This window comes from Suricata suricatta, chromosome 11, assembly GCF_006229205.1.
Source record: "Suricata suricatta isolate VVHF042 chromosome 11, meerkat_22Aug2017_6uvM2_HiC, whole genome shotgun sequence".
In the NCBI taxonomy this organism is placed as follows: domain Eukaryota; kingdom Metazoa; phylum Chordata; class Mammalia; order Carnivora; family Herpestidae; genus Suricata; species Suricata suricatta.
In genome coordinates this window covers 15,279,489-15,299,983 of record NC_043710.1, presented here as the reverse complement: position 1 = coordinate 15,299,983, position 20,495 = coordinate 15,279,489, and the positions used below count along the sequence as shown (strand labels likewise).

General features: G+C 40.6%; 1 protein-coding gene and 1 pseudogene across 1 annotated transcript in view; both read right to left on the bottom strand.

Annotated features, from left to right (window-relative positions):
* Positions 1-20,495, bottom strand: part of NUP160 (nucleoporin 160) — a 55,926-nt gene that overhangs the window by 18,898 nt on the left and 16,533 nt on the right. The window contains exons 10-24 of the mRNA XM_029915533.1: positions 17,208-17,285; positions 16,847-16,944; positions 15,387-15,471; positions 13,449-13,517; positions 10,155-10,238; positions 9,712-9,882; positions 8,863-8,962; positions 8,423-8,588; positions 7,839-7,966; positions 7,582-7,742; positions 4,749-4,882; positions 3,995-4,065; positions 3,006-3,165; positions 1,312-1,381; positions 7-105 (exon numbers count right to left, since the gene is read on the bottom strand). Coding sequence (XP_029771393.1) covers positions 7-105; positions 1,312-1,381; positions 3,006-3,165; positions 3,995-4,065; positions 4,749-4,882; positions 7,582-7,742; positions 7,839-7,966; positions 8,423-8,588; positions 8,863-8,962; positions 9,712-9,882; positions 10,155-10,238; positions 13,449-13,517; positions 15,387-15,471; positions 16,847-16,944; positions 17,208-17,285 — 1,674 coding nt within the window. The remainder of the gene's footprint in view (positions 1-6; positions 106-1,311; positions 1,382-3,005; positions 3,166-3,994; positions 4,066-4,748; positions 4,883-7,581; positions 7,743-7,838; positions 7,967-8,422; positions 8,589-8,862; positions 8,963-9,711; positions 9,883-10,154; positions 10,239-13,448; positions 13,518-15,386; positions 15,472-16,846; positions 16,945-17,207; positions 17,286-20,495) is intronic.
* On the bottom strand, positions 1,541-2,379 carry LOC115306685 (annotated as a pseudogene).

The following is a 20,495-nucleotide window of genomic DNA, read 5'->3' as shown; positions in this document are numbered from 1 at the left end:
CGTCACCTTCTGTCCCTCTCCCGTAACCAGGTAACAGCGCCCCAGCATAAAGCGGCAGGAGCCGAGGTTGGCTTGACACCACGGATGGAGGAGTTGAATATAGTCCTGAAAGGCATAAAAGGTGCTTTCTGAGTAGAACGTAAGTACTACTTAAGGAGGTAACCAACCCCAAGTTCTTCACAGAGGGAGAAAACATAGTCAATCAATAGAAAAGTATTTCCTGAAATCATCCATAAGTTAAAATCGAATCCTGTTAAAAAAAATATATATGTATATATATATTTCTAATTTATCTTTGAGAGATAGATAGAGACAGCGTGAGCAGGGGAGGGTCAGAGAGAGGGAGATACAGAATTCGAAGCAGGCTTCAGGCTCTGAGCTAGCTGTCAGCACAGGGCCCGATGTGGGGCTTGAACCCATGAACCGTGAGATCATGACCAGAGCTGAAGCCGGACGCCTAAGTGACTGAGCCACCCAGGCGCCCCATCCTGTTAATATATTCTTATGTTAGGTTAGACACTTAGGAAAAAAGTGAACAGGACTCCAATGGCACCAACGCACATAAATACACATATGCTTTTCCAACTTAGCAATTTCCTAACTTTTAATATTTACTGGTTCAATTACTAGATTCCTATAAAGGGTGGCTTGGTCAGTTAAGTCCAGCTTTGGCTCAAACCACAATCTCACAGTCTGTGAGTTCAAACCCCACATTGGGCTGTGTGTTGACAGCTCAGAGCCTGTAGCCTGCTTCAGATTCTGTCTCCCCTTTTCTCTCTGTACCTCTCCTGCTTGCACTCTCTCTTTCAAAATAAAAACATAAAAAAAAAATTTTTTTAAAAGAGAACCTAATAGAATTAAAAAACAAGATGAGATACTCTAGAAAAAAATGTGAGAAATGATACGTCAGGAGAGAAGTAAGTAAAGAAAAATCTCTCTGGAGATTTTCTGGAGTATGTTTTTGTACAGTCAAGTTTTTAAATAATGTGGCTCTTCCTATAAACCAATTAAAGTGCAGGTAACATTTAAAATTCCAGAAATCCCATGCTTTAACAGAACGACTAAACCAGAAATATTCGGGGCACCTTTGTGGTTCAATTGGTTAAGCATCGACTTTGGCTCCAGTTATGAACTCGTGGCTCACGAATTCCAGCTCTATGTTGGGCTCTGTGCTGGAGCTCAGAGCCTGGAGCCTGCTTAGGATTCTGGGTCTCCCTCTCTCTCTGTTCCTCCCTTGCTCACACTCTGTATCTCTCTCAAAAATAAATAGATAAAAAAAATAATTAACCAGAAATACTCAACAGTACTCACCTGCAACTGTACATACTGACAATTTGCCATCAAACATTCCATAAAGAGACAACCGGGATTGCTGGGCCATCTAGTCACTGGATAAGGAGATTTTTCATTTTTTGACAAAGATTAAATACATATACATATTGGGCATCAAACTCCACGTAATGACTTATTTTTTATTTTTTTTAAAGTTATAGATTCTTTTACTAATAAATTCTCCCTCCCCTCCAAAGTCTCTCCCCAAAATAAATATTACCCCCCTCTTTCGGGGTTGCGGGGGGACAGTGTCTTAGGGCCAGCCCCCCTAGAGGGCCACCCCCCTAGTGTCAGCAACAGGTCCCTAACCCCCCAGGCAGATACCCTGTTGTGGAATTTCAGTACATCTGAGTTGGTCTGGCCCTCAGGTCAGCCTGGCTGGCATGCTCTGGGGGTGGAGGGAGGGACCTTTTGTGCAAATGCTGAGGTTCCTCAGTGTCAGCTGTCGGGGAGTCAGACACCTTGGAAGCCTCCTCGGAAGCCTGGGCCCAGGCCTCGGAGGTGATTCACCAGTCCCCCGTCCTTCCACACCCTGTGGTTGGAGGAGTCTGGCTCTGGCTGTGGCTCCGGTGAGGGGCTGGCTCCAGAATGAATGAATGAATGGACAGATGAATGATGAGTGGGTGGGGCCTCCCGCTGGCAGGGGCTCTCACTGTCACTGGATCAGTGCCCCGCCAGGACAGCCCTCCCCGCCGGTCTCCTCAATGGGGGTAGTAAACTTCTCTCTCCTGCGGCACCGTCTCCAGACCAAGAAGCCAGAAAGCAGTCCCAGCACGAGGGCTAGGCTCAGAGCACCCCCCCAAGATGGGCCACAGTAGTGGGAAGGAGGCTGGAGGGGATGCAGCGCAGCCCAGGCAGAAGTCGCTGTGCGGTCGCGCCGGGCACGACGCGCAGTCCATGCACTTGTCGAGGTCTGCGCTCCAGGAGCTGCCGCGAGAGCAGGGGATGGTGCCTGGCACTCGCTCCCCGGCCACGGCGCCCAGCAGCGCCAGCCCGAGCCCCAGCAGGAGGAGCCGCGGCAGCGGACGCAGCAGGCCAGGATCCATGTGCCCGCCGCGCATGCGGGCAGGGGCGGACAGCAGCCACTCCGGCTCCGCCCCCGCCTTCCGGGGCGGCCATGACTTATTATTATTATTTTTTAATATCTTATTTATTTTTGATACAGAGCATGAGAGGGGGAGAAGCACAGAGAGAAGGAGACACAGAATCTGAAGCAGGCTCCAGGCCCTGCGCCAGCTGTCAGCACAGAGCCTGATGCGGGGCTTGAACCCAGGAACATGGGATCTGACCTGAGCCGAAGTCGGAGCCTTAACCGACTGAGCCACCCAGGCGCCCCAATGACTTATTTTTTAAAAAGGAAAGTAAAGAGAAGGTGTTGGAGCACATGTTCTTTCCACATAACTATATAGCAGGAGACATTCAATAAATACTTGATGAGCGGATAACGGCTTAAAAGAGACCTAAGTATCACACATTTGTGTACCAATAGAATCTGGCTAACTCCTGAGGAAAATAAAATAAAAACTAGGACATTTGAAGGTAAATAGTATCATTTCTTGTTGTGGGAATAAGCACCCAACCTTATTTAAAAACTTCATTATATAGGGAGAATTAGAAGAGCCTTCGACTATTTAGACAGAAAAAAACCTTCTGACTTTTAAAGAAAAGGATACAGAAGCTGTAATAAGTAATTGGTAACTGCAGTGATCATCTCAGGCCAATTCAACTCAGTTTGGCTCAGAGGTGCCTTTGGTTGAGAGAAGAGATGGGCTATGATTTGTTTTCTTGCAACTTCTTGGAAGAATAATTCCACAATTGTCTGAGGGCTAGATACTTAAAAAGAAAAAATTATGACAATCACCAACTTAGTACAGTAGTATCAATTTTCAATTAAGATAGTCTACCAATTTGTTTTATACCTGCAATAAAGAACATTTATTATTTAAAATATAAAATGGCCATAGGTGTAATCAATGGCAACATAGATAAAAGCAGTTTGTGTGAGGCACTCTACAAATGCAAAAAAAAAAAAAAGGCACTTAAATCAACACCGCACTCCTTCCTTTTTTCACTGACTTCACTGCAGCTAAGCATCCTCCTTAGAAAGTGTTTACGCTAAATATGGTCTCAAGATTCCATGTCAGTTTTATCTGTTTATTTTAGATCTCTACACCCAACATGGGGCTTGAACTCCTGAATCTGAGATCGAGTCACATGCTCTCCTGACTGAAGCCAGCCAGGTGCCCCAAGACTCCAAGTTTTTTACCAAAGAAATATAAAACAAATCTCCAGAATGGTTCTTAAGCATGAGGGATGGAGCCTTTCGAATTTTTATTAATATTATGAGAGCTACCATGAACTTAGTAAACTTAATTTTGTTGAATTAATCACTGGAGCATCAATAAACAATGGAAAAGCAGCAATACACACATACATATTTTTATATATGCAACACCCTTAATTTATGCCTGATTTGGGCTTCACGGGCTTTCATGGACTCCCTGTCACAGCCAGAGGACTCTGGCCATAGCTAGTTTATTAAGCTCCCAAAATGAAAGCAGAGCTTACCTAATCTTTCTGCAGCAAAGGTTGCAAAGGACTTTAATGAATATGCAATAAAAGCCCCATTTAAAATCAAATGCACACACAGCCTAGTCCTTACCAAACTTATTGGCTGTTACAGCGCCAGAGTCCGTTAGTTCCAGTACTGACAAGTGTTGGAGGTTGGACTCCCTGTGAGAACAGACAAAGAGAGTAGTTCTACACACACATTGCTTGAGCAAGTTCTCCTACCAGGAAGATTGTCAATTTGATTAGTAAGTTGCACATAAAGTTCTATTGAAAGCACACTGCCCCACAGAATGGTTTATCTTGTACTCAAAGTGTAAATCTTGTAAGTAATGGATTTCGCTTTTTCTTCTGGTTATAAAGCAGCTCAGCCTACCTTTAATAACTGGTATTTTGTTGTGTGTGGTCTGACTTTTCCCGTGACCTCATCTATTTTGCCTTCAACAGGATTTATCTTTACGTTAAACACACACACATGTAATAACTGCACACCCCAAACTAATGAAACATGCATGTCAACTACACTTCAATTTAAAATAAGCATAAAAAATGGTGTTCGTGAAGTCACTTATCTCGTTTTTAAGAAAAGACAAATTTTAGAAATTATATATATTTCCCACTTTCACTTCAGAATAAACATTGTTTTTGTTTTCAAAAAGCCATGTATATAAGTATATACTTAGTTTGATTCTAAGTCGCCTTCAACCTTTAGAAAAGGAAGCATCTAAAGCTGTCTGAATTTTAACGGCAAATCATGTTACTGCATTGTGTTTACAATTTTTGAAAATGATGAAAAAATAATCAAACTTGCAATTTATTTTAAAAATAATTAGAATAATGAAACTCACAGTGTGTCAACTGGAACATCAGTTGCCAAGCACTGACTTCCCCACTTAATGAGATAATAACACAAGAGGAGAGGCGAGGTTCGGTGCAGCAGGTCTTGCTGGGCTTGAAAGAGCTGGTCGGCTCCCAAGATTGCCTGTGCGTGACAGGTGGGCGGGTGAGACGGGACACAGTGATTAGTGACGATGACTCTTAGGGTCAGGTGGGGGTAGAGTAAATAACAAGCACAGTTACAAAGGGCATACAAAAAAAAAGCAACGTGTACATAAATAAAGGTAACATACTCATTAAATTTTAGCGAAGCAAAAATATCTACCCAAACATTTAATATTGCAAAAATGCTGATAGTGAAAGAGAAAACAACAAAAGTGTAACTTTCATTGAATGTGTGGGCTCAGAATTCAAGAACAGGAACAGGGATATATCTAGCCTTTCTTTATGCTACTAGTCTTGGGTAAAGACAGTTATGAACATCAGAGGACAATTTTGGCAATATCACCAAAAACCTTAAAAATGGACATAGCCTGGGGTGTCTGGGTGACTTCAGTTAGTGGTTAAGCGTCCGGCTCCTGATTTAGGCTTAGGTCATAAACTTACAATCTGTGAGATCGAGCTCCACATCAGGCTCTGCACTGATAGTGTGGAGCCTGCTTGGGATCCTCTCTCTCCCTTTCTCTCTTTCACTCCCCTGCTGGTGCTCTCTCTCTCAATAATATAAATAAACAAATTAAAAAAAAGAGGGGGGGCTAGCGTGTGACCAATCAATTCCAGTTCTGAGAATTTACCTTAGAGATATAGTCAGAGATGTACAGAGTTTACAGGTAGAAGGGAAAACTGGCAACACCCTGGCGGGCCACAGATGGGAGTGGCCGAATAAATTAAAACTGTGCTAGGTGACTTTTAAAAATAATTTTGTAGAATACTTAATGACACGTGAATATGTGGATGAGGTGTGTAAAGTAGAAAACAAGATTTCAGAAATACCACGTAGCATATCCTAATTCTAGAAATAAAGGAAACAAAACATTTGCATAGAAAAAAAGGGTATATACCAAAACATAAACAGTGGTTATCAACTGGGTTAGTTACAGATGAATTTTAAATTCTTTTTGTTTATAGACAGAGAGGCTTACATATAAAGGTTCTATAAAGAACATTTATAACTTCTGTATTTAGAAAAAAAACAATGGTTGGGGCGCCTGGGTGGCTCAGTCAGTTGAGTGTCCAGCTTCGGCTCAGGTCATGATCTCAAGGTTCATGGGTTTTGTATCTCCCTCTCTCTCTGACCCTCCCCTGCTCATGCTGTCTCTCTCAAAAATAAATAAAACATTAGAAAAAAATTTAAAGAAGAAAAGAATAAAACAATGGTTATAATTAAAAAACAAACAAAAACACCACTAAAAACCCTAAAGAAATGGAAGACTCCACAAAGATTGAGAAGAACTTAGTAATGGCTGCCAGAAGTAATGGCCTCTCAGGAAAGGTTCCTGTTTCTCCTTGGTGGTTTATTTTTTATTTTTATTAAAAAAATTTATATATATATATATTTTTAAATTTATTTTTGAGAGACAGCGTGAGCAGGGGAGGGTCAGAGAGAGAGGGAGACACAGAATCTGAAGCAGGCTCCAGGCTCTGAGCTAGCTGTCAGCACAGAGCCCGATGCGGGGGTTGCACCCACGAACAGTGAGATCATGACTTGAGCCGAAGTCGAATGCTTAATCAACTAAGCCACCCAGGCGCCCTGCTCTCCTTGGTGGTTTAAACAAATCATCTTCCTCAACATTTTTCCTTATTTTTACCTGGAATTCTACCATTATCAATGTATCTGAGTTAATAAATTCTGACTTAAGAAGTATGAACACGGGCACTGGGGTGGCTCCGTCGGTTAAGTGTCCAACTCTTGATTTTGGCTCAGGTCATATCTCACAGTTTGTGAGACTGAGCTCTGAGTTGGACTCCGCTGATAGCGTGGAGCCTGCTTGGGATTCTCTCTCTCTCCCTCTCTGCCCCTCCTTTGCTTGTGTTTTCTCAAAATAAAGAAACATTAAGAAAAAAAGTATGACTAGTTCTGAGAGCCCAAAATGCCTTTCAGTTATTCGTATGTTGACATGAGTTAACTAGACTGCTTCCTTAGGTCAGGTTCGGGTGAGGGGACCACTGCGAGACCAGCAGGACTTCAGCACGAGGGCAGAACGGTCATCTCCAAACATGGAACTTTCAGTAGGTGAGAGACAAGGAGTACGGGCGGCCTAAGAAGACGAGGGTGGAAAAGGAAGCACAGGATAGAGTTGGGAGGACCCCAAAGACACTGCTATCTCAAAAACAGGCTCAGGCTAAATTCTGTAGAAAGAGACTTCTTTTTCTTCCTTTTTCTCTTTCCTCCACACTAAATGGTACCTTGCTACCACATGCAAAGCAGCTACTAATAATATTAAATTTGGGGAAAGCCACCCTGGGAAATTTCCCCACCAGTATATAAACAAAAGTTAATTATGAAATAATCTGCTTCATGTACTTTTTAATGTTTGTTTATTTATTTTTAAGTAATCTCTATACCCAACATGGGGCAGACTCGAACTCAACTCCAAGGTCAAGAGTCACCAGCTCTTCTGACTGACCCACCCTGGCACCCCACTTCATGTATACGTTCTTAATCTGTAATTTGAGATTATAATGCTTACTCATTCTTAATTCAACAAATATTTATAGAGCACCTACGACAGGTCAAACACAGGTGACAGAGCAGTGAACAAAGACAAAAAGTCTGCACTCACAGGGCCGACATTCTGCTCTATGTGAGTAGATTTTACAAGTTTTCCTTCAAGCAGAACTTACTGCATCGCCCAGCCTCAGTAGTAGGTGCTGTAGGATCAAAAGGTCTCGGCAGATGAGGAAGCGGGTGCTGGCAATTTTACACACACCTCTGCACACAACATACCCTGCCGTGCTGCCACCATAGAGCTGGGAAAGGTTCATTCGAACATTCAACGGCTGAGCTATAATTGAGGGGGGAAAAAAAAAAAGGAAAAGAAGTTAAAAGAAGTTAAATTGCTTTCCCTAAATCAGAGACACGTTTGCAGTTTGCCATTCACCTGGACTGAACCCCTTTTCCATTTCTACTTCTGTCTCATAATCCATCTCCCGTAGAAGTAGTCCAATGGCATGGATTGGGTTCTTGATCTCCTGCAGCTTACTGCAAATATCCTCCATCACATTTTCTCTGGAAGGACAATCAGAAAACCATTAAGACTGAGAATATGTACCGCAGACTCTTCATGTCCCGTAAGCTAAATGCTCTATGAAACAGGAAGACCAGCTACTCAGTAAAGAAGTAGAGATAATCACTCTGGCAAGATACTTTGACTTCACGTAGAGAATTTTTCCTCATTTTTTCAGAAATGACAGAAAATGAACGTGAGAAAATACTTCTATATTTTAGAATTCATAGCTCAGTTAGTAGTTTAACTGACCATAATTTATGAGTCTGCTTCCAGATCTGAATTCGTATGTTGAATTTTGCTTAAAAGTGGCAACGTTTATTTACAATTATGACAACTCACTTTGACCATAAGCTACTACTTTGTACATACTTCAATGTACATTCAAGACCTGACACTGACACTACACATTGCTAAATTTTCATTAGGAAATGCACTTTACCCTAAATTCTCCTTACACATCAATAGTGATCAAATCTTCCAGAATCTGTTCTGCAGCCTTTTCTGGAGACTGGAGGTTGTAGCAACTCATTTCCATCATTACTGACATATCCATAGTTACTGACTCTCCAACCAGTCGGAGGCATTTTATAAGACACATGACATCCCGTGCAACTTCCACATCTGTAAGAGAAAGTTAATATTCATGACTCAAGCCAATGAAGAGCTACTCATTAGTATTATACTAAGATAAAATAGTAATAATTAAATGCCAAAAATTCATCTGAAGTCTTAGAGATGCTCAGGTCTCTTCAGTTTTCCTTATAGCATCCATACTGTGGTAAACTGACCAGGAGAGGTCATAGTGGCAATCAATGTTATTTTTGCATCCACCTGTAACAAAGCATAGAGTTCATGTAGGAAGGGTCTTAAATAGGGACACAGTAATTATTATTACCATCAGATATGGCTGCCTCATCCTCCGCTAAAAGGTCGTCATCAGGATGGAGATACAAATGATCCACTAAGGAGGAAGGCACAAGGAAAGACAGGTACCCCTGGAAATACAAATCTTCCAGTTACACTTTTTTTTTCAATAAATGTTTACAGGTATAAAAAAAATTGAGACCTGAATCTTATCACCAGGAAACACCAGACAAATCCAGGCTAAGGGAAACTCTATAAAGGTATGGTCTTCAAAAAATATCAAGGTCATGAAAGACTAAGGAAAGTCTACAGAAGCTCTAGATTAAGCTAAGTGAACATAACAACCAAATATATCCAAGATCTTGGATCGGACCCTAATCAAGAGGAATGCACACAATTAGTAAAATCGGAATGTTAACTGTATGACACCATATCAATACTGAATTACCTGATCTTTAAATTGTGCTGTGGTTATGTAAGAATACTCTGTTCTTAACATACGTGGTAAAATATTTAAGGACCAAGGGGCATAATGTCTACAACTAACTCTAAAGTGGCTCAGGAAGAAAAATATTGCACAGAAGGAAGGAAAGCAAATGGAAGTTAACAAACGATGCATCTGGGTGAACGGTATACAAAAGTTCTTTGTGCTATTCTTGTAGCTCTTAAAGTTTGAAATAAATATATAATAAGGTAAGTAAAACAAAATGCCAGAAAATTATAAGTACAGGAATCTATCTAAATATAAATGAACCAGAATTCTAAAAGAAAAAACCCCCACAAAGTCCTAAAAGCTAACTACATACACATACAACAGACTGATACTCTGGAAGATCCACTCGATCGTCTAAAAGAGTTGGATATGCTTCAGCTCCCTTACTTTTTTCAGCAGGCACACCATGTTTGTGTGTGGATTCAAAAGCAGGGCAAGAGGATGAGAGAGGGCTTCTTGGTACTGAAGACAACAGGCATAGAACTTGCACCAGAATTCCTGTTGTAAATTTCGAAACTCCTCCTGGGAAAATTCATATTCTGTTACACTTCCTTGGAGCTAGCAAAGAAGAAGAAAAAAGAAACTCTAAATGTCATTTGGGATCTTTCTCCTCCAAAACTAACTGCCTAAAATCATTTTACTAAATTATAGCCAAATGAATATCCCATATGCATTGCATGCCACAAATTATACACATTTAATTCTCCAATTAAAAGGCTTAAACATTTATATTTCCTACTAACAAGGTGCAGTGAAAAATTTGAATAATTCCCCAGTACCAATCTACCCTACATCAAGAAATTATCATTCGTTCTCTACCCAAATCTCACCTCGCTTTCAACAGCTAAAGTGACTTCTTTCTTTAGTTCACTCCAGGAGAGATCTAAATTCCTCTCAGTTCCTCGACAGAAAATCTAAAATTAAGAGAGACGTTTTAGAGTACTATATACCACCCAAAACTAAATGAAAAATTTAGTTGCACTGAGGCAATAAAATACATAACTATACAACAGAAAATACATGCTTGAAATACCTATCTACTTCTAACTGTGTGAGTAATTTCTGTAAGTAAAATCATAGCAAGTTTGAAATTATTCCTTTTTTAATTTTTAAAAATATTTATTTTTGAAAGACAGAGAGAGAGAGAGAGCATGAGAGGAGAGGGGCAGAGAGAGAGACGGGGGGAGACACAGAATCCAAAGCAGGCTCCAGGCTCTGAGCTGTCAGCACAGAGTCCCACATGGGGAGTGAACCCATGAACCCTGAGATCATGACCTGAGCTGAAGTCGGACACATAATCAACTGAGTCACCCAGGCACCTCTGAATCATTCCTATAGACCAGAACAAACTATAGAAATCCATGAACCTAACGAAATTATTACCTGATACATTTGGATTACTACAAAAAGCAAAAAACCCCAGAAAGGCTATTGCTCAGCCAGTAGAGTGGCTGGCCACTCTACTATGAACGACTCTCCTAAAGGAAAACATTTAACAAATGCCTTAGTGATTGTTTAATATCTCAGTGTGCAAGAGATACAATAAGAAATATACATTTAATTGTTGTTAACAAGGAAGAAGGCTGATAAGATGAAAAGAAAAAACACCTTGGGGGCACCTGGATGGCTCAGTCAGTTAAGGGTCCGACTGTGGATTTTGGCTCTCTGGTCATGATCTCATGGTTGGGACGTTTGAGCCCTGTCAGACTCTATGCTGACAGCATGGAAGCATGGAGCCTGCTCGGGATTTTCTCTCTGCCCCTCCTGTTGGCGTGCTCTCTTTCTCAAAATAAATGAATAAATTTTATCATTATTTTTAAATGTTTATTCATTTTTGAGAAAGAGAGAGTGTGCGTGCATGTGCAGGGGAGGGACAGAGAGAGCGGAACAGAAGATCCGAAGTGGGTGGATGTGGAGCTAAAACTCACAAACTATGAGATCACGACCTCAGCCAAAGTCGGACACTTGACTGACTGAGCCACCCTGGTGCCCCAATAAATAAATAAACTTAAAAAAACAAACAAAACATCTTGGAGAGAGTGATCATGTCACACTGAAGTTTTATCACAGAGAAAACAGAAAACACGTAATAGCCAGATATTTAAGAATGTATGTAAAAGAAAAGTCAAGGGTCTGCAAATGGTATCACCTGAGAGAAAGTAAGGAGCTGGGTGTACTTGGAGAAAGACAATACGGAAAGATTCTTAAAATATTTGAAAAGTTGCTTTCTAGAGGAAAGACATGTTCTATGAAGTTCCAAAAGAAAGAATCCACCAAAAGGACGGGGGACTAAATTTGGTCCAATACCGGCAAGAACTTTTTTTAATGTTTTATTCATTTTTGATACAGAGAGAGACAGAGCATGAGAGGGGGAGGGGCAGAGAGAGAAGGAGACACAGAACCAGAAGCAGGCTCCAGGCTCTGAGCTAGCTGTCTGCACAGAGCCTGACGCGGGGCTCGAACCCACGAATGTGAGATCTGACCTGAGCAGAAGTCGGAGGCTTAACCAACTGAGCTACTTAGGCGCCCCACATTTATTTATTTTTGAGAGACAGAGAGACAGAACATGAGCAGGGGAGGCAGAGAGAGAGGGAGACACAGGATCCGAAGACAGGCTCCAGGCTCTGAGCTAGCTGTCAGCGCAGAGCCGATGCGGGGCTCGAACCCACGAACCATGAGATCATGAACCATGAGATCATGACCGGAGCCGAAGCCGGAAGCTTAACCGACTGAGCCACCCAGGCGCCCCAGGCAAGAACTTTTAATGACACAGCTCAGGAACAAGAACTCCACAGGAGCCAGTGAGAAACTTGTCACTAGAGGCAGAGACGATTAGAAGCTAAAAAGCTATCTGTTAGAGAACCCTGAGGTGTTTCTTTGTGTGAAAGGTCAGATTAGGAGAGTCTAAGGGGCCTTTCAATTCTATGAGTGATTACTCTATTAAATTAACTTGGGCCCAAACTCATGAACCATTGAGATCATGGCCTAAGTCATAGTTCGGTGCCTAACTGACTGAGACATCTAGGTGTCCATATTTATTTTTAAGAGAGAAAGAAAGGGTGCGTATGCACAAGGGGCCAGGGGCAGAGAGGGAGGGAGAAAATCCTAAGCAGGCTCCTCGCTGTCAATGCAAAGCCCAACTTGGGGCTCAATCCCATGTACTGTGAGGTTATGACTTGTGCCAAAACCAAGAGCTGGACACTTAACCTACTGAGCCAGCCAGGTGCCCCAAGATTTTATTTTAAGTAATTTCTACACCCAGTATGGGGTTCGAACTCACAACCCTGAGATGAAGGGCGACATGCTCTACTGACTGAGCCAGTCAAGTGCCCCTCTATTCTATTTCAAATCCATGAAGCTACATGACAATTTAAGGAAGCCTAAATGACTCTATTTTTTTTTAGTTTTGTTTTTCAAGTTTCTTTATTTTGAGAGAAAGAGTGAGCGAGCGAGAGTGAGTGAGCACGTGCGTGCACAAGCAAGCAGGGAAGGGGGCGGTGGGGAGAGAATCCAAAGTAGGCTCTGCATCGTTAGCTCAGAGCCTGATGCAGGGCTCGAACTCATAAACCATGAGATTACAACCTGAGTTGATATAAAGGGTTGGATGCTTAATTGATTGAACCACCTAGGTGCCCCTCTAAGTGACTTTAAGGTAAGGAATCCTTTTTAAAGTATTAAGTATCTCTTAAGCCACGTGACTTTGAAGATTCAATTTTCAGGGTTTTCTTGAATCTCAAGATGTCAGACCTCCATTGCATTAATAAAAGGTAAAAATCGAGTACCATCAAAATTAACCAAGGAAACATTTAAGATTTCTTTCAAGTACAGAGATTATGTGCAGTACAGTATGGATCTTTTTACAATAGTGTAAGCACACGTTTCTCTTTTTACTACTGGCATGCTTCACTAGTCATTGGGAAAGTACCCACAAACCTAGCTCCCTGTTGGGAGTCTTATTTAATGGAAAAAACATTAAAAAAACTACATGGGCATTTATAAACACATGCATATATAACTGCAAAAATATTATTTGTTTAGTGTATATAAAACAAAAATTATTATTAATTATATAATGGCAGTAACAAGCGACAGTCTGAATAAACAATAAGTCTTTTCTTGCTGACCTGTAAAGCTTTACATAGAGCTGCATTTATGAATCGTCCTGGTGTAAATAGAGTCTGCAAATACATCTCCTGTTAGAACAATAAAACAAAATTAATATCATCCTAAATAGGTCTAATTTGGAAAAATATGAAGGAAGAACTAATCACATTAGCACAAACACCTGAGTGTCCATTAGATGAACATGGCCTTTCTATATGTGAGCAATACCAAGTTCTAGAGCAGTTTTAGATTTTCACATTAAGGAAGAGACTACAGTGTCTTTGAGTCAACCAGACATATTATAATGAAGTCAGTGTGTTTCTCATGGAGCCCTTACTGGGTTCCATTGGAAAACATAGCTTGTCAAATGCCAGCCTTTTACGGAAAGGCACACACAGGTTTATTGCTGATGCACTGGTAAGAGAACAATTAAACTTGTTTCTCCACCATCCATAAAGTACTCACTTTTTAAAATTTTTTTATTTTTTGTTTTTTATTTATTTTTGAGAGACAGAGAGAGACAGTGCAAGCAGGGGAGGGTCAGAGAGAGGGAGACACAGAATCTGAGGCAGGCTCCAGGCTCTGAGCCTGCTGTCAGCACAGAGCCCGACGCAGGGCTTGAACTCACAAACTGTGAGATCATGACCTGAGCCGAAGCCGGACACTTAACTGACTGAGCCGCTCAGGCGCCCCCATAAAGTACTCATTTTATGTCTCACATATAAAAGCAAAGGAACCAAGAACAGACATTACATATAAAAACAAACCAAAAAAATGCAATCAACTGTCACTAGTGGGCAGATGAAGTAGAGAGAAGAAAAATGGGAAGTCTTAAGTTGCCTAAATATTTTGCCCAAATTTCACAAGTCAGATTTGCCAGGAAGCAGCACACCTGACTGATATTCATTCAAGTTTCTTTTCTTCTACTGAGGTTCTGGGGGGTGACCCAGGGCCCATAATCTTCAACCTCATTGTAACAGAAAGGCATCAACTGAAAGCTCTTTCTTCTACTTATCCTGAGGATATCTCTGAAAAATAGGGAGACTGGCCTATTTTGCTCTCTACTGCATTGTCTTTTTTTTTTTTTTTTTTAAGGTAGATTTCACACCCAGTGTGGAGCCCAATGCAGGGCTTAAACTCATGACCCTGAGAACAAGACTGAGATCAAGGCTGAGATTAAGAGTCCCAAGCTGGGACTTAATCTACTGGGCCACCGAGGCACCCCTATTGCATTTTAAATTTATTTTCTTAAAAGCATATACTGTTACCAGAATTTATTTGATTTCAAGCTTATATGCATGTACCAACATGGTTAGTATAGTGGACACCCAGTGTTTATGCCTGACCAGGATGTTACTTTTTTTTTTTTTTTTCTAACAAATCCCTACCTTTCTCTAAAACCATTCATCCTCTACCCATACTCCCCATACTCAACTGACTTCACCACCTCCACAGAGCAAGGTGCAGGCTGGACATGCTTCTCCTGCTAACGCAGATTATTTCATTCTTCCTGACCAGATGACTGTGTCAGATATCAGCACCTTGCTCAAGCCAGGCCAACGAGAGTCTACTTCAGGACCAGGGACAGTGGTTCTCCCTCCCCGCTGGGGTTGGTAAGTTCATAGAATGCACAGGCTCAGGGAGCCTGCCTGAGAATAAACCCGATAAGGAGAAAACCAGAATACAAAGGGAAAAAAATCAAGCCCTGAAGGCATTGTGGCCTCGGTTCAGCCTTGGGTGAAGCCAGGGAACTCTCAGCTTCTCAGCTGCACAAATATCTTCTTTTCTTTTCTTCTTTTTTTTTTTTAACAAATATTTTCTTTTTAAGCTTCAGTCAGTTAGAGGTGAGTTTCTTTCACCCGCAGCTGAAGAAAGAGTTCAGACTAATACACCTGGTTCTTCTCACACTAATGATCAGGGTAAATCATCCTCTTACACAAGACTTTGATGTTGCTTACTCTGGGGTCCTGATCATCTCTGATAATGATCTCTTCCTCTGGCAGAGAGTGCATAAAAACCGAATTCCATTGACCTGCAACGTTACTAAAGAGAAACAAAAAAGGCCATCAGTCTACATTAAAATGATGACTAAATGCTGATGCTGCTGATCTACTGAAAGTTTCAAAATAAATTAGTAAAATTTATTCTCAGCAATCTGGCTTTAGAAGTGCTCTTACCAATTCTTCTTCTTCTTCTTTTTTTAATGTTATTTTAAAGTGATCTTTACACCTAACATGGGACTTGAACCTACAATCCCAAGATCAAGAGTCACATGCTCCACTGACTGAGCCAGCCAGGTGTGCCCTTGCTGGTGTGCCCGTGCTCTTACCAGTCTTAACAGGCATCTTCCTAAAATGGACACTCTAACCACAAATCCACAAATAATAGCTAACTTTTATTCTGCCTTTACTATTGTCAGATAATATAATAGGTGCAATTAAGGATATTATCCTTATAAGCCTTATGGTATTTCCGAAGGATGTATTACCTACATTTTGTAAATGGGACTAGTGACAGGGTATCTCACAGCTAAATTTCACAACTGGACTCAAACTCTTATCTCATACCAGATTCTTTGCTTTTTACCACTTTGTTCGAACGCCATCTATATAAGGCATACACTCATATTTTCTGAAGTGTGGCTCAACCATGTGGGGCAACCATTCCTATAATTCTGTTCTACAATATAGTAGGATTATGGGGGCTCCCTAAGGTTCAGATAGTTTCGTTCCAAAGACATTAAGCTTTACTTCAGGGAATCATGCACAGGCTATTTCAGGAGTTCTACAAGTGTCTGACTAAAAAAGTTTTTTTAAATGTATTTTGTAACTATTAAAACATTTAAAATGATTATGTACATTAAAATATTAGAGACCAATTATATCTAATATTAGAGGTAATCAACAATAACATTAAATTGTGTTATAATTTTATTCTCACAAAATACTAGTTTTATATACTGGAATTCATGATCTTTTGGAAAAAAAGGGTTTACTATTAAAAATAAAAAGTTTGAAGAGCACTATACTTGTGCAGTAAATTTCTCTTATGATGAGAAAGTTGAGAACCCAGAGGGGCTGCAGTATCTTTTGGAAGTTGTGAGTACTGGAAATAGTCTGCTCAGAAGTAAACTCCCAAATTATAAGTATTTTAGGTACGTGCTACAGCTCCCAAGAAATACAGTATTTTATCTCATCCCAACCCTGAGAATCCTTCATTTTGTTCTAAAACCAAAAGGTAAGAAACATCACAAAACGCAAGAGGAAGAATTTCAGAAAACAGTTAACAACAGGCAAACCCACGGCTCAGTCTTTTAAATGCAAACACTTGACTGCGGTTCTATGTAACAAGCTCTCTTGCGTTCTTAGTATGAGGCCCCTTGGGGTGAGGTAGGGGGACAGAGGGGAGGGGTCCATACTGCTCAAAGGTGATGTATCTCACAACAGTCTGGTTCTCAGCATCATGCCACAGGGCCCAGATGTCCGTAGAGGTTAAGGCAAAGTCAATCAGGGTCTCCTAGGAGGAAACGTTGGGGGGGAAAGGGGTTAAATAAGAAAGGAGAACAGCTTACAGCGACTTAAATTTGTATCCACAGGAGAGGTTAAAAGCACAGAAACAAAAGATAGTACCACATGAACTTGGTAAAACTCCAATGAAATCTGGTCTGCATTTATCATTAAATATTCCATTTTACGATTTCTGTCCCTTTACAACACAGTTAGGTCAGCCAATACTTCTCTCCTCTACTTGCGTGATATGCAAAGGATGCTTCAACCTACCTGAGAAGTGAATATGGAGGAAATGTGATCCAGGCTGTAGCGGTTATTCTCGGTGCTCACCAGTTGGAAAATGCAGAACTGTTAAAACACAAGTTGATAATTTATAACTTGAAGAAATCAACATGCTACTTTTCTAACAGTTATGAGCATTCAGAAACCGATTATTTTTTTAATTAAAAAAATTTTTTTTAAAGTAGGCTCCATGCCGAGCATGAGGCTCAATGCAGGGCCTGAACTCACAACCCTGAGATCAAGACCTGAGCCAAGGGGCGCCTGGGTTTGAGCCCTGCGTAGGACTCTGTGCTGACAGCCCAAAGCCTGATATCTGCTTCAGATTCTGTCTCCCTTTCTTTCTGCCCCTTCCCTGCTCGCACTCTGTCTCTCTCTCTCAAAAATAAATAAACTAAGTGGTGCCTGAGTGGCTCAGTTGGTTAAGCATCCAACTTCAGCTCAGGTCATGATCTTGAGGTTCATGGGTTTGAGCCCCACATCAGGCTCTGTCAGCACAGCCCACTTTAGATTCTGTGTCTCTCTCTCTCTTTCTCTGCCCCTCTCCCATTCATGCTCTTTCTCTCTCTCTCTCTCAAAAATAAATGTTTAAAAATAAATAAACATAAAAAAAAAGACCTGGGCCGAGATCAAGAGTTGGATGATTGGACACTTAACTGACTGAGCCACCCACATGCCCCTCAAAGCCAATTTTTAAAAAAGTGTGGTAAAATACACACAACATTTGTCATCGTAGCCATTTTTTTAACCATCTTAACCATTTTTAAAAACTTTTTTTTAATGTTTATTTATTTTTTTGAAAGACAGAGAGAGACAGCGTGAGCAGGGGAGGGTCAGAGACAGAGGGAGACACAGAATCCGAAGCAGGCTCCAGGCTCTGAGCTGTCAGCACAGAGCCTAATGCGGGGCTCGAACCCACGGACTGTGAGATCATGACCCGAGCTGAAGCCGGACGCTCAACCGACAGAGCCACCCAGGCGACCCCATCTTAACCATTTTTAAGAGCACAGTTCAGTAGTATTTAATACATTCACATTATTATGCAACCTATTTCCAGATATTTTCTCATCTTGTAAAACTGAAACAATACTCATTAAACAATTTGAGACTCCCTTCTCCTTCCAGTCCTTGTCACCTATCATTCCACTTTCTGTCTCTATGAACTTGACTGCACTAGGCACTTACTACAAGTGGAATCTTAACAGGATTTTCTTTTCATGACTTCACCTGGTATAACACCATCAAGGTTTATCCACGTTGTAGCATGTGTCAAAATTTCCTTTCTAAGGCTGAATAATATTCCATTTTATGTATATACTATTTTTGTTTATTCACTGATCTGTCAAGGAACACTTGGGCTGCTTCTACCTTTTGGCTGCTGTAAATAATATAATGAATATAAGTGTACATATATATATTTTTTTAACTGTCTATAAGAAAACCACTTTACCTTTTAAGAGAAAGTGCATGTGCACTTGAGCACAAGCAGGGTTGGGATAGAGGGAGAGAGACAATCATAAGCATGGAGCACAATGTGGGGCTCAATCTCATGACCAACCACGAGATCATGACCTGAATCGAAATCAAGAGTTGGACACTTAACCGACTGAGCCACCCAAATACGTCTTTGAGAACTTACTTTGAATTCTTTGGGGTATACACCCAGAAGTGGAATGGCTGGATCATAGGGTAATGCTACAATTAATTTTTTCAGGAACTGCCATACTGTCTCCCACAGTGGCTCCAACGTTTTACATTCCCACCACCAGTGCACAAGGGTTCCCAATTTCTCCATATCCTTGTCAACACTGCTTTCTTTTGTTTTTTTGGGGGGATAGTGGCCACCCCATGAGTGTGTGGTGGTACCTCATTGTGGTCAGAAGCCTGTTTTAAGTTTATATTTTTACCAAAGTGCCAGAGATAATTTAAAACATATGCACAACATAAATCAACACTAGTTAACCTTTACTAAAAACAAAACTCTCTGTCTTTATACACAAGGAACTGTCCACAAGGAAGTACTAAAATACAGTGAGAGTTTCTTCTGAGAAAAAGTAAGAGTATACGAAATACAAAAAATATATGTAGCATTACTATTCAACACAGACTAGAGCTGTATTTTACAAGTTGCAGATCTCAATCCATTAGTCAAATATAGATCAATTTAACAGGTCTCAACCAGCATTCAAAAAACAAGCTTTCAAAGTTCATCAGTTCATCACTCATAATAAAGGTAAACATGTTTCATAAATTTCTTTTGGTTACATCTCCATCATTACAATATGTGTATAGTAGATAGCAAATCAAGAGATTTCTTGTTGGAAAAATGCTGGCCTAGCATATCACGCTTTTCAAATTACCTGTGGTAAAGGACTAGTTTTTCTTGTTTGTTTTACTTCTTAAGTAAAAATTAACTTAAGCAAGCAGATTGATACTTGTTTATAACATACAGGAATCTTGAATGTGGAGGTCTGTAGCAATGTCAAATCACTAAAAAAGTATCTAAAAGTTTTCTCTCACATTCCGTAGCTATCTATCTGCAAACCGGTAAGCAAGAATTTGTGGCCCAGGATTAGTCTATGGACTACACACCATAGTTCTACAGGACTTCTGTTTGAGAGTTGTATTCAGGTCTTCGAGGGAATGCAGATGGCATGCTTATATGACCAATGAGAACAAGATCCTGGGAATGACTGAAGTAATACACTTACTCGAGAATTAGAATCCAAAGAACCAAAAGAAAAACAAAAAAACAAATGGATAGGAATGGATGTGAATATTAGAGATAAAAGAAAAACAAATTTTAACTGTGCAGATTAGGGGAAAATGCAGGCTGAAGAGCAGGATTTATATGGGGGGAGACTGTAAGTGCATTATAACATGAAGAGGCCTATTGTCAAAAAGGGTTATCAGACTGTAGGCTTCATTAATGGAACCGTAATGCGCAAAACAAAGGAGATAATAGCTCTGCTCAACTTCACACCACTCCTACATTCAATTTGAATCTAACTTTTAGAGGGGTGCTTCTTAAAATGTAGGCCACAGACTGTTTCAGGGCATCAGTGAGGCCAAAATTCTTTTCAGGAGACTACTATATTATTTGCCTTTTTCAGTGTTGATATTTTTGCACTGATGATGCACAAGCCTAAACAGAGGGTAAAATTACTGGTGTCTTATACTGAGTCAAGGCAATGGCACCAAACTGAACACCCTTTCATGATAAAAACAAACGTTCAGTAAACTAGGAATAGAAAGGAACTTCTTCAACATGATAAAAGG